The sequence below is a fragment of the Theropithecus gelada genome, chromosome 5 (genome assembly GCF_003255815.1).
Source record: "Theropithecus gelada isolate Dixy chromosome 5, Tgel_1.0, whole genome shotgun sequence".
Classification (NCBI taxonomy): domain Eukaryota; kingdom Metazoa; phylum Chordata; class Mammalia; order Primates; family Cercopithecidae; genus Theropithecus; species Theropithecus gelada.
Window position 1 is genome coordinate 165,356,971 of NC_037672.1, and position 13,464 is coordinate 165,370,434.

Here is a 13,464-nt window from a genome sequence, read left to right on the forward strand (position 1 = left end):
CAGAAGGCAGAGGCAAAAATCAGAGTTGCCAATTAAAATTATTTCTAAAGACAGTTCACTGCTTCCAATTTCCAAGCCTTTCTGAGACTCCATGGGGTGAATCACTTGCTTCTTTTCTGCATCTCCTCCTGCAGGCATCGAAGTTTTGTAATTTAGTTACATGCATACTTACATTTATCTCTTTCCAATAGTTTTGTTCACTTCTGATATCTTCTATTGTCTTCCCTCCCAATTTCTGCCCTTTTCAGTTTTTTACAATTATCTTGTGGCTTTAGGAAAAAGCAGATATAAACATATGTGTAATCGAGGCTATGGTTTGAAGGTTTTTGTCCCCTTTAAAATTTATGTTAATTACTAATCCCCTATGCAACAGTGTGGGGAGGTGTAACCTTTAGAAGGTGATTCAGGAGGACTCCTCATGAATGGGATTTGATGCCCTTAGGGCTTGATGGAGGAAGTTTGACCCCCTCTTGCCCTTCCACCTTCTGCCATGTGAGGACACAGTGCTCAAGGCATCATTGTGGAAGCAGAGATGGGAACTTCACCAGACAATAAACCTGCTGGCACCTTGATCTTAGACTTTCCAGCCTCCAGAACTACGAGAAATAAATTTCTGCTCTTTGTAAATTACCCAGTCTGTGGCATTTTGTTGTAATGGCACAAACTAAGACAATCAACGAGACTTGTATTTCCCTCGTAAGCATAAATTTTAAAATCGCTTCTTAATTAATATAATAGATGAAATGACCCACAGAAGTATCCAGTTCCAGAAAGAACCATTTATAAAGGACCAGTTTTGCCTATAAAGAAAATACAATACAATTTCCTATAAAGAAAATACTTCACAAATTTTCTACCATCAGAAAAAAAAAACTTTAGATATTAAACTAAATCAAATGTGATGGTCTTATCCAGACAAAGGAAGACTCAGCACTCCATTTCCAAGTTAACTGGGAGCTTCTGTGTTGCTCTTTGTGCCCCCTTGTATTTGACTCTGCTATCTGACCTTTAAACTGAAAAGCTTTCTATTCTTGCTATCTGTGTGTGTTATTTGAAAGATCAAAATATTAAACTCTTGCTATCTCTATTTGTCATTTGCAAGATCAAAATATTAAATGATTGTGAAACATTTTTTGCAACTGTAAGAGGGTTGATACTTTTCCTGAATATTATTCATTCAACATTTATTTATTTCTTTGACGAATATTTACTAGATGCTCATGATGTCCTAGGCATTGAGCTAAGAACTCAATGTTGCCACGTGGATAAGACCAGTCCCTGTGTGTTCACACTTATTTAATACTATTATAGACAAGACTTTTAATACATACCATAGTCATATATCAATTTTTAATTAGCAATATGAAGTAAGAGAACAATGGGACTTTCCACTCAATTTGCCAGGTGGCTAAATTTTCAGTTACTGAATTTACTATTTTAGGATAATCTAGCACATGATCAAAATTTAAATGCACAGAGCAGAAGATCACAGTAAGAAGAGCTTCCATTTGGATTATCACTTTTTCTACTTGGAGTCACATACTGTACTTTAAATTGATTAAGAACATGTTAACGGGGCAGGTGGTGATTTCCAGCTACAAGTCCAAAGTATAGAAGAATGTGTTTAAATCCTATGTTTATCAGATCCATAAATATAGTTCCTTCTATGTTAAGTGGCTTTATTTCTAAGAACCCAGCCCTCAGTCCTGGGGGTGCTTCCCAGCCCGCTGCTGGAATTCCTGATCATGGCAGTCTGCTGAAACATGAGCTCAGTTACCAAATATAGCTGAGTGGAGGAAGAGGACAGATGAGAGTCTGAAGCCACAGTTGCCTCAAAGTGACTACGGACCAGGCAGTCTTTAATGAATAGGCAAGGCCACAACCTCCATTCTCCCAGAAAAGAAGAAATGCTCATCTGAAATTCATCACCTCTCTGGAGTCTTCAAACTGACCAAGCACTGAAAAGGTCTGTAAGGTGTATCTTAATATACTAACTAGTACGGCAACGTTTTAAGAAAAAAAAAAAAAAAAAAAACTATAAAAGGTTTTCTGAAAACATGATATATTTAGAAAATATCTTAATTATTCTTTTGCTTGGAGAGGAAAAGTAATGAGAATGTTATGGTTTTGCCAAAAACACATAATACGTAAGATTTGCCTGCCCACTTTATCTCTGCCTTTGCTGTCAGAGAATTATACTTTCTGTTATAAGCTTAAGCATGCTAAGTTGGTGCTATCAATTCCAAAAGAATTTAATGTATTTATGGAGCCAGCTTTTGTCAAGATTGTGTACGTGTTACGTTTCACAGAAAAGGAAAATGCAGTTTTCTAGATCCTCACCCATATTTAAGCTAAATACGTAATGATGGCTTACAGTGATAGACTTTAGATTTTAGTCCATTATAAATTGTTAATTACACTTTCAAAAGATTCTAAAAGTAACTCACTGGACATAATGAGTTGGGATAGTAACAGCAGGTATTTTAAATTATATTCATGCATAAAATTTACATACTTTTAATAAGATAACGCTTACTAAGGGAAACCACAGTGCAGTCTCTGGAGTCCAGTCAAATTTAAACATCACAGTATAATTTTTATCATGTTGCTTTAAGTTGCACATGAAATTGTCTTGAATCCAACAGAGGAGGTTGACATAAAATGATTTCAGGCTCATATTACTTATTAACATTTGCTAAAAATACTAATTGCCTTCTAGTATGAATACTGTGGTGACATATAAAGCCCATTTCTTGGCAATATAAAACTATTCAAAATCTATTCAGTCACATATATGCAGAAATTAAATCCTCATTGCATGATAAAGATGCCTTCCAATCTTTTTTTCTCACAGAAAGAACTTGAATACTCACCTCAATTATTCAGATTTTAAAAATCAAAGTCTTTTTGACAAGTTATAGCTAACAGTAGAGAAGGCCAGTGAGGTTTATCTGGCCACTAACTGCCCTGTAAATACATGATTACACATTCCTAGAATACAAATTAGTCCTCCGGCATCCTAGAATCTGGTGTGGGTTAGGGTCTGTATCCCAGGGGTTCTGTGTCAGCTCTTCCTCTGGGTTTCTCTGTGTTGCTGCTAGAGTTGAATATTAAAACTGGCCTTATAGCATCTTTCACAATAGAACGAGGATCTGGATTGCACTAGACAAGTACAATCACTTTGACCTCCTTACCTCATTTTTTTAAAATGTAGAGGGCACTCATTATTCACGTTTAAAAATAAATCTGACAAGTTCTTTAAGAGATACCAAGTGAAATCTGCAAGGCCCAGACAAGATCTCCACTTCTTAAACGATATGTGTGTGGAGGCTGTCAAAGGGTACTGCAATGACTGAGCTCCAGTTAGAAATTCAGGCCATCTAGAGTTAAGGACTGTGTCCTGGTGAAATTACAGCAAAGAAAACAAAGATTGAACAAAACATCGTCAACTAAAATTTCTAACTGTTAAATCATATTAGAGAATATAGAAGCAAATTTGGTGAATAGGTTCTGAATTTAAGTGAGAAGAATAAAGCCCTGAATTGGATAATGGTAGTGGAAATGGATAATTCAGATGTAAAATCTAAATATTTGCAATGGACTTGGCATGGTGAATAAAGTTGATAAGATGAAGAGGACATGGGATAACTTCAAAAACTCTGTAAAGTATCTTATTTGGCTGTTTTGGCATTAAATGAGCTATTAGATTATGTCCTTGAAATTGAGATTAAATATGCTGTTTAAAGAGATATTTAAAACTGTAGGATAAATATATCTTCCTGCAATGATAATTTATTTAATAATTAGAAAGGAAAATAATCCATGTGTATTAATAAATTATGAAATTGCAGTACATTTTCTGCATCAAATATAAAATTTCATAAATTTTTCATGTTTGACTTTTGCCCTAAAGGACCCTTTGTAGCAAAAGGGAAACAGGGAAGAAGGAAGGGAGAAGGGAGGGAAGAAGGAAGGGAGAAGGGAGGGAAGAAGGAAGGGAGAAGGGAGGGAGGGAGGGAGGGAGGGAGTTGATTTAGTCTAGGGGTTGCCTGTGATTCTGAAGCACGAAAATAAAGTGTTAAAGCCTTTCTAACTTTGTTTTTCATAGTTTAGGTTTTATTAAAAGATATTTCAATATTAAATCTTTGTATCAATAGTTTGCATTACTTTTTTAGTAATTGCTTAAATATGAAAATAAATAAAACTGCTAAACCTAAAATTAAAAATCACTTATAACTTTTTTTCAAAAATTACAAAGTAAGCAACAAAAGATCCCCCTGAATGTCCCACCTTTCAACTCTTACCCCTGCCTAAATCCCCCCACAGAGGTAGTCAGTGTTGATTGATTGGTGTATGTTATTCCAACCATTTTCATATATTTATTCCTTTCTATATATACATTTTTAAATGACTGTGGGAATTTAGCTATTCCATCTGGACTCTCTAAAGAATCTGCTGAATGTGGTACATGGTATTAAGTGATCCTTACTGTCTGTCAGCGTTTTTCTAACATCAAACTTTTTCTTTCAAAATTGTAGCAGTTCTTCGTCGACTCTAAAAGTATTTCATGAACAGACTTCAAAAGTTTTCCCCTTATCTAAATTCTTAAAGTAATTTCCTATAATATCCCCAAGAAGAAAAGAAAACTGCAGTTAAATGCAGGCTTCCACCCTGAGTCTGCCACTTTCTGATGGCTCTGGTTGGGACAAATAATTGAACGTTTTTCTGCTGCAGTTGTGGGTAATACAAAACATAAAATAGAAAAATAACATCTACTCCATGGATTGCTCTGAAGATCAAACTGTTCAGTTTTGAAAGCAGGTAACTCCCAAGCTGTTACGTAGGAACAACTTGCATTGTTTGTCAGTGAATTCTTTCTACTGGACTCTGCTCTTTCTCATGTACATTCCTTGTCTTCCCCAAGTCCCTCCACGTGGAAGAAACCTGTTTCCATTTCAACAGTCAATAGTGCCTTGATTCATGGGGATCATGCCAGGGGGTGATCACGCCAGGGGGTGATCCCAGGAGTCTTGTTTGTTTTTTGAGTCAGGGTCTCACCCTGTTGCCCAAGCTGGAATGCAGTGACCTGATCATAGCTCACTGCAGCCTAGAACTCTTGGATTCAAACAATCCTCCCACCTCAGCCTCTGGAGTAGCTGAGGCTACAGGCACACGTCACTGCACTCAGCTAAGTTTTTGGGGTTTTTTCTGTATTTTTGTAGAGATGAAGTCTCACTATGTTGCCCAGGCTGGTACTGAACTCCTGGGCTCAAGCAATCTTCCTGCCTCAGTCTCCAAAAGTGCTGAGAGTACAGGCCTGAGCCACCATGCCCAGCCCCCTATAAATATTTCTTAAATGACAACAGAGAGGATTCTCCCAAATATCATAGAGCTGGTTTTCAGGTAATCTATCCCCAAAAGTCAGCAACTTTAAAGGTAAACGGTAGTCATAATTTTTAAATTTGTCTATCTTTTCTATCATTTGCATATTCATATATGAATGTGAACCATATACATTTATGCCTACAGTACATATTCAGGAACTAAAAAATAAATGTTTTCCCAAATATTAAGATAGTCATGCCAAGATAAGATTCATAAAATTACTTATGTCAAATGTGTAATACACATACCAATGAAAACTTATTTTTATGTTCTATATTTTATAGTATAACATGAATCTAACAGAATTCAGATGACACTAACTTAGGGAGAAGTGGCAAACCATAAAATTACAATTAGAAGTAATCTATAAATTAAGTGACATAAAATTCCTTAAGAAAGAATGAAATAGCCAGGCCTCTTGGCTTGTGCGTGTAATCCCAGCAACTCAGGAGCCTGAGGCAGGAGGATTGCTTGAGGCCAAGAGTTGAAGACAAGCCTGGGCAATGAAGGTAGATCCTGTCTCTACAAAAAATAAAAGAGAATTAGCAGGACGTGGTGACATGCACCTGTAGTCCCAACTACTTGGGAAGCTAAAGCAAAAGGGTCCTTTGAGCCCACTAGGTCAAGGTTGCAGTGAGCTATGATCACACCACTGCACTATTACAGCCTGGGCAACAGAATGAGACCCTATCTCCAAAATTTAAAAAAAGAAAAAAACAGGAGAAGGAGATATGCCCAGGGGGTTAACAAAATAGGTCACCATGGACGTTTACATTTGAAAGCAATATTTGCTTAGGATAAGCCAAGATGCTTATAAGGATATAAGCTGCCTGCTGACAATTCAAGGTGGATAGCATTCTGTAATGACTCACAATATTTGCCAACCCTCCCAAACCTTTGCTTTACTAAATGTTTGCTTAAGATGAAGAGTCTGGCATTATGCATAAATGTTGAAATTCATCTGGGAGAATTTCCCTTCAGAGTGCCATGAGATGACACAGCAGTGCCCCCATGGTACACTCTGAAGGAACCTAAAGGACATTGACCTGAGCACATTCTCCTCTTGTGACTTTCACCACCTTCCCCGCCAAGGGTGTGCCCCCCAAAACAGCAGTGGTCTGTAGATGTGAAATTCACATGTGAATGTGCATTTCATTTTATCTTATATTTTTGCACCCTAACAACTTTCAAAGCTAGTTTGAAGCTGTATGCAATAAAAGCATAGTACAATTGCCCAAAATCAATTAAGAAAATATAGAAGATCAAACCAAGTATAAAAAGCTTTGAACTTGAAATGTTTTCTCAATTTACTACCTTTGTCCTTTCTCTTAGAATCTTTACCTCCTAGGACAGAGAATCTATCTTCTTCCCAGCTATGTCCCTGGCCTATAAAAGAGGTGCCTAGCATATAGCAGGCACTCAATAAATAAATGCTGACTGAATAAAACAATGAGAAAAGTAAGCAAAAAAAATTTTTTTAGCTAAAAACATCTGAATTTCTATGACGGAAAATTTAACCCTGAGCTTGCTAGTATCCATGTGAAAGCGTCATCGAAGTTTACAGAATTCTTTGTCTAATAGAATTGCCAGAAAATAGAATGCTTTTCTAGTTCCAAATTTTTTCATAAGAAACTGTCTTCGAGGGTAATGAGAAACATTAACATCCATGTTATAGATACCTTTTTTTTTTTTTAACACAATGTCTGACCTATGAATGATTTTGTATTAGCAAAATGAGCAGGTAAAGTGTATTTTATATGTAGACACAGTTATGTGTTGTATGTATATACTAACATTTAGCACTGATTACTCTATCAAGTTCTTACCAGAAAATAGAGCCTGGGACACAAGTAACAGTTGATAAAACTGAGGAAAAACCTAGTTTAAGAGCAGAATAACATTTAGTTGCACTCAGGGGCTCACATCTGTAATCCCAGAACTTTGGGAGACCAAGGCAGGAGGATCCCTTGAGTCCAGGAGTTTGAGACTGGTATGTGCAAAAAAGAGAGACCTCGTTTCTACAAAAATATATTTTAAAATTTAGCCAGGCCTGATGATGTACGCCCGTAGTTCTAGCTACTCAGGAGAATGACACAGGAGGATCCCTTTAGCACAGGAATTCAAGGCTACAGTGAGCTATGATCATGCCATTTCAGTCCACGCCAGGAGACAGAATGAGACCCTCACTCCAAAGAGCAGAATAGCGTTTAGCTGAAGAGAGCATGTCTCAGAGAAATGCCGCAGCAGGTTCTGGGAGGCTGAAAGCAAATCAGACATCAGAACATTTCCTTCCTCATGGCTTTGTTCATGGGTCTGTCAAATCCTATCCAGGGCTCAAACCACATTTCAAACACCCGGTATTTCTTAGCTTTTCTCCATCATCTGCCATAACCTAGACAGTGTGCTAAGCATTTGCCATACAAAGACGGCAGTCACAGCTCCTGCTTCCATGGGGCTCACAGTTGAATGAGGAAAGCATTCTCTAAATAAATACGTGTAATTTAATATGATGACTGCTATGAGAAATGCAATGCGAAGCGACATGCTTGGAAGAAGCAGCAAATTATATTGATTGGGGAATTGTTAGAAAGTACCAAAAAGTGGTAAAATTTAAGAAAGTTTTCAAGGATGAACTGGAGCCTGAAAAACAGAAAGAGGGCCAGACGCAGTGGCTCACGCCTGTAATCCCAGCACTTTGGGAAGCTGAGGCAGGCAGATCACAAGGTCAGGAGATTGAGACCATCCTGGCTAACACGGTGAAACCCCGTTTCTACTAAAAATACAAAAAGTAGCCAGGCGAGGTGGCGGGCACCTGTAGTCCCAGTTACTCGGGAGGCTGAGGCAGGAGAATGGCGTGAACCCGGGAGGTGGAGCTTGCAGAAAGCCGAGATTGTGCCACCGCACTCCAGCCTGGGCAACAAAGCGAGACTCTGTCTCAAAAAAAAAAAAAAAAAAAAAAAACAAAGAAAAGAAAAAGAGAAAGGAAGCACATTTTAAGCAAAAGGAGCAGCAAGTGCAAAGGTGTGAAGACCAGAAAGAACCTGAAATGTCTGAGGAATGGTGAGTGGGCCAGGGAGGCCTGAGTGCATGTGTGTTAGTGATGATGGAGGGTGAGGCTGGAGAACTTCCATCAGCTCAGACTGTCCACGGGCATGTTTAACCTGCACATCGTGCTTTGGAGCTTTTCTCCAGCCAGAGAGCATCATAGGAAAAAAATAAAAACCAAAAGAGGGACGTGACCCAGTTTGTAACTATGATCTCTCTTACCATTTTTATCCCTTACTGCAATTTGTTGAAACTATTTTAATAGCAATTATCACACTCCTCCTTGTAACTGAGTTATTTTTTACTCTTGTCTAATCCCTCCTCCTGGATTGTAAGATGATGTAAGGAGAATAACTATGCCTGGCTCATATTTGTCCTCCTTGAAGCTTCTCTTGCACAACTAAGCAGTTGCTCCATTGATTTCGCATTCAACTTACTATTCCGGGAAGGGGAAGTAGAAGAAAGGAAGCATGACTATAAGATGGGCAAGGCCAAGGAGGAGTCATTTCTTCCATGGTGAATAACACAGAGCTATGCAACTTCAAGCAAATTAAAGAACAGTGGTGGTTGGCTGGGCACAGTGGTTCATACCTGTAATCCCAGCACTTTGGGAGGCTGAGGCAGGCAGATCACAAGGTCAGGAGTTCAAGACCAGCCTGGCCAATATGGTAAAACCACATCTCTACTAAAAACACAAAAATTAGCTGGGCGTGGTGGCAGGTGCCTGGTAATCCCAGCTACTCGGGAGGCAGGAGAATCCCTTGAACCTGGGAGGCGGATGTTGCAGTTAGTCGAGTTCACATCATTGCACTCCAGCCTGAGCGACAAAGCGAAAGACTCCATCTCGGAAAAAAAAAAAAAAAAGAAAAGAAAAGAATAGCTGTGGCTAATGAGTGTTTTAGGGAAAATGACAATTAAGCTAAACTGCTAATACTGCAGGTGATGGATAAGACAAGGATGAGAAAAAGAAGCAGTAGAATTTCTAGGAAATTCAGATTCCTTCCGAGAAAAGGGAGGAGGCAGGGGACGGGACAATTTAAAGATGCCAAAGAATCCTTTATTCCTCAAAATTTCAAAATCTTTCAATGCTACTTACTAGAGTAGAAACACTTTAATGGCTTTGGTGTTTACCTCATTTCCTCTTCACTCATTAACAGCAGTATTAGTGGGTCTTTTTAGTCTATTTCATCTTCTGTGTCTATCACACCAGCACAGAATTACCAAGAGCACTGTTTGACAGAAAACATGAAATCTCAGGCAAATGATGGAGATATTTGTGGTTGTGTTTCATTCCTTTTGATTTTGACCTTTTCATTTTGGAGTGCTGACTGACATGGAAATCTCTGAAGCACAAATTTCCAGTGAACTTGGCCCACTTGGAAACTGCCCTTGTTCATCCTCCTTGAATGAGCATTTTCCCTAGCCCACGTGCATGTTCCCGCAGCAATAACTGGGTTGCAAATTAAGCCTGAACCAGATATGCCATAGAACTATTATTTTCTTTTTCAATGTGCAAGCAGTTTTAAAGCTACACCTAATCCTGACCACTGGATCCTGTCAGATGGCGCCTCTTTAAAACCAAAATATGAGTTAATAAGCAGGTGAGATATTCTGCCTCCAGCAAACACTCCCTTTAAGAATCGAAAGTGTTTTCATCATTCAGAAGTTTGCTTTAAGTTTTCTCATACAATGTGTCTTGTGAAGTTTTAAAATGTATCATATTATGTTTATTTGGAACTAAACTACAATTGAATTAATAGCAGAACTCTGATTTCTGACCCACAGTTTTGTTAGTCTGATACATTGCTTAGGATTCTCAATTATGAAAACTACAATGGTAAGATGGTAAAGTACATAGAACATAAACTCTGGAGTTATTCCCTGAGCTTAAATCTTGGTTCTCCCACTCAGATTTTCTGCCTCTATTTCCTTCTTTCTAAACCAGAGGCTGCTGTGAGGATTTTAAACGAAATAATCTACATGATGACTCTGGGCACAATGCCCACCTCAGGGTAAGCAGTCCATTATTAGTCATCATCATCATCAATCATCGTGATTATTAATAGCCTTTATATATGTCATATGAATTCATCAGGCAGCTAGTGTTCTGTAGAAGGGGTTGGCAATTTTTTTCTGTAAAAGTGCAGGTAAATATTTTAGGTTTCATGTGCCATACAGTCTCTGTTGCAACTACTCAACTCTGACACTGGTTCAAAAAAACAAAAGACAATCTCTACATTCAAACTCCTACCCATGAATTCCAACCCAGCATATATGTCAAAGGTCACCTTTTCCTTGACCATATTTTCAATGGCCTTGCTCACTTCCCTCCCATTTTACCTGCATGTCAAACCGGGATCATCTATCTCTGCTGGATGGCTTCACCTGCATGGCTGAGCTCTGGTGGAGTGAATCACACAATCACACAGAGTAATGACACTATAAATACGTCACACCTAACTTCAACCAGGCCCTCACCTCTGCCCATAAATCCTTCTTAGGAAACTTCTTTCTCCCTTTTTCTACAACAGCTATTTCAAATCATCTTCTGTCCTCATAAACTTCCAATGCACAGAAGTCTCAGTATGGGAACTCTATCTTTCTATTACAAATTCTTGCAGAGAATCTCATCTTTCTCTCTCTCTTACCGCCCCCGCCCCACCCCAATACGCACACACCCTTTGTTACTTCTCTCCTTTAACAGTGAAAGAACTGCCTCCTTCCTACTGGAAGCTGAGCACCTCATGCTCCATTTGTCCTATAATAACTCATTTCTTCCTACATCTTTTGAGAGCCGACCTATAAATCGTCCCACTTTCTTACATTTATTTTCAGCTTTTCTCTTCTTACTGCCTAATTCGGTTTGTGTAAAACATGTTATAGTGCTCTATCCTAAAAATGTATAACAAACCTCACCGGAGTCTATATTTTTGTTCAGCTACTACCTTCTGTCTCTCCTTCTTTCTATGATCTTTTCAAAACAATCCACCACACCTGGAATATTTTCTTTCTTTCCTTCTTCTTTCCTTTCCTTCCATACAGCAACCTGGCTTATATTTCTGTTGCGATGGTGCTAAATATTCCCAAGTTGCTAAAATCAAAAGGACACGTACTGCTTCCTATTTTCTTTCCCAGCTCCCATGACATCTAGCTCTCCTTGCTTCCCTTTGATTCTTTGAAGGATTCTATCTTCTCCTTTTTTCCTCGATAACCTTATGCATTCCCATGTCTTAAAGTGCCACCCATAGGCTAATAATCCCCAATCCGGCTCTGCTCTTCCTTCTCCCGGGCTCTAGATCCGTATCTCGAATCACCTAGACATCAACACCAGAGTTACCAAAGGTCCCTCAACTGCAAAAGGCTCAAATCAAAATCAAGCTTAAAAAAAAAAAAAAAAACTTGTTCCTCCACTTGTAGCATCTAAGTTCATGGTACCGTCATCTGGTTGTTGAGGTGAGAAACCTGTAATCCTGCCTCTGCATTGCCTCTGCCTTTAATCAATTACAAAGTTCTTTCCTTTCTATCATCTATCTTATGGACCCTGGACCCACTGCTCCTCTGAATCACCAGCTCTCACTTCAGAGTCCAAGATGAACACATCTAATCGCTGTCTAGGCCAAGTGCCAAGACTTGTGTCTGATCTCCAAGGGGCTGAGAAAGAAAATACTTGGAGATTTCACATCCCATTACAAGTGAGCTCAGTTTCTCACTGAGCCTCAGAACATGAGGAATTCTCCAAAATGAAGACGTCCAGATGATGGCAACCAAACGTGAAACCATGATAAATGTGCGCACTCCCTGGATTACTGCCCGAGCCTTCTCATGGACCGCCCTACTGTCAGTCTTGTCTTCCTCTTCACCTACCTCTGTCCCCCCCATCCAGGCTGCAATCAGTTATCTCTCAAAAATGTAAGTCTGGTGACATCTCTCACGGACTTAACACTCTTCCTTGCCTACTGACTACCCACAACATAAAATGCAAGCTCTTTGCATGCCTCCAGGCTCTCTCTGCCCTAACTCCTGCTTTCTAGCCTTATCTCTGGTTATTTCCCCATTTCCAGATAGATTTCTGTTTAGCTGAAATGCTTAGCGGAGTTACCTGAGTCTCTCATGCGCTCTCTGGGATCCAAGTCTTAGAATACGTTTCTGCCAGTACCCTCTTCACCTCCCAGCTCTTCCTCATCCCTCACACATTATTCTTTCAGCTTTCTCTCTTTCATAAAAGGTTCCTGATCCTGACCTTGCTATTGCTTCTAGGTGCTATCACAGCACTCTGTGGTTCTATACAACTACAGGATGACTATAGCCAACAATAACATACTCTATAGTTTCAAATGATTAGAAGGAAAATGTTGAATGTTCCCAACACAAAGAAATCATAAATGTTAGAGATGAATATGCTAGTTGCCCTGATCTGATCGCTATACATGATATGTACTGAAACATCACTAGGTACCCCATAATTATGTACAATTATTATTTGTCAATTTAAAAAATAAAATACAATTTTAAAAAGACATACTCAATTATATAGGGTTATTATTTATTTGTAATTTGTATTAAGTTCCATGAGGGCAAAAACCTTCTCTTTTTCAAGGTCCCTAGCACACTACCGGGCATGTGGTATATAGTCCATAAATACATTTTGAATGGGTAATTCTGGTCCATGTAGTACATCTATCCCAGCTTAGGCTTCACAATTTAACCATGTCAAGAATCAAAGGTTTTGTTGCAATTATCTCCTTGGATTTTCAGCTTAGCCTACCACAGGTTTGGTTGACACAAGATGTTTTTCAATCTCCTTTAGCACTGATTTCAACTGAATTTCTTTCAGGCCACAATAAATAAATAAAAACTGAACTTCTTTCAGGCCACAATAAATAAATAATTAATAAATAAATAACACAGTAGCTTTCTTTCAAAGAAAAATAAATTTTACAAGAAATGCAATAAATGAAAATATAGTCTGTTGTGCCTTTGGTACACAAACATACTTTCAGCCCCCGAGTCTCCCCCTCTCCACTTTCATGTCTC

General features: G+C 38.7%; 1 protein-coding gene across 3 annotated transcripts in view; it reads left to right on the forward strand.

Annotated features, from left to right (window-relative positions):
• The first annotated feature begins 1,837 nt into the window (after positions 1 to 1,837).
• The window catches only part of PALLD (palladin, cytoskeletal associated protein), a 436,926-nt gene continuing 425,299 nt past the window's right edge, over positions 1,838 to 13,464 (forward strand). For 2 of the 3 annotated variants that reach the window (XM_025384605.1, XM_025384606.1), the window contains exons 1-2: positions 1,838 to 1,966; positions 11,535 to 11,539. Coding sequence is in view for 1 of the 3 variants with exons in the window: in XM_025384604.1 (XP_025240389.1) it covers positions 12,185 to 12,339; positions 12,568 to 12,572 (160 nt within the window). In the remaining 2 variants the exon portion in view is untranslated. Of the gene's footprint in view, positions 1,967 to 11,534; positions 11,540 to 12,000; positions 12,340 to 12,567; positions 12,573 to 13,464 lie in introns of all 3 variants that reach the window. The other variant, XM_025384604.1, reaches the window with a different exon arrangement.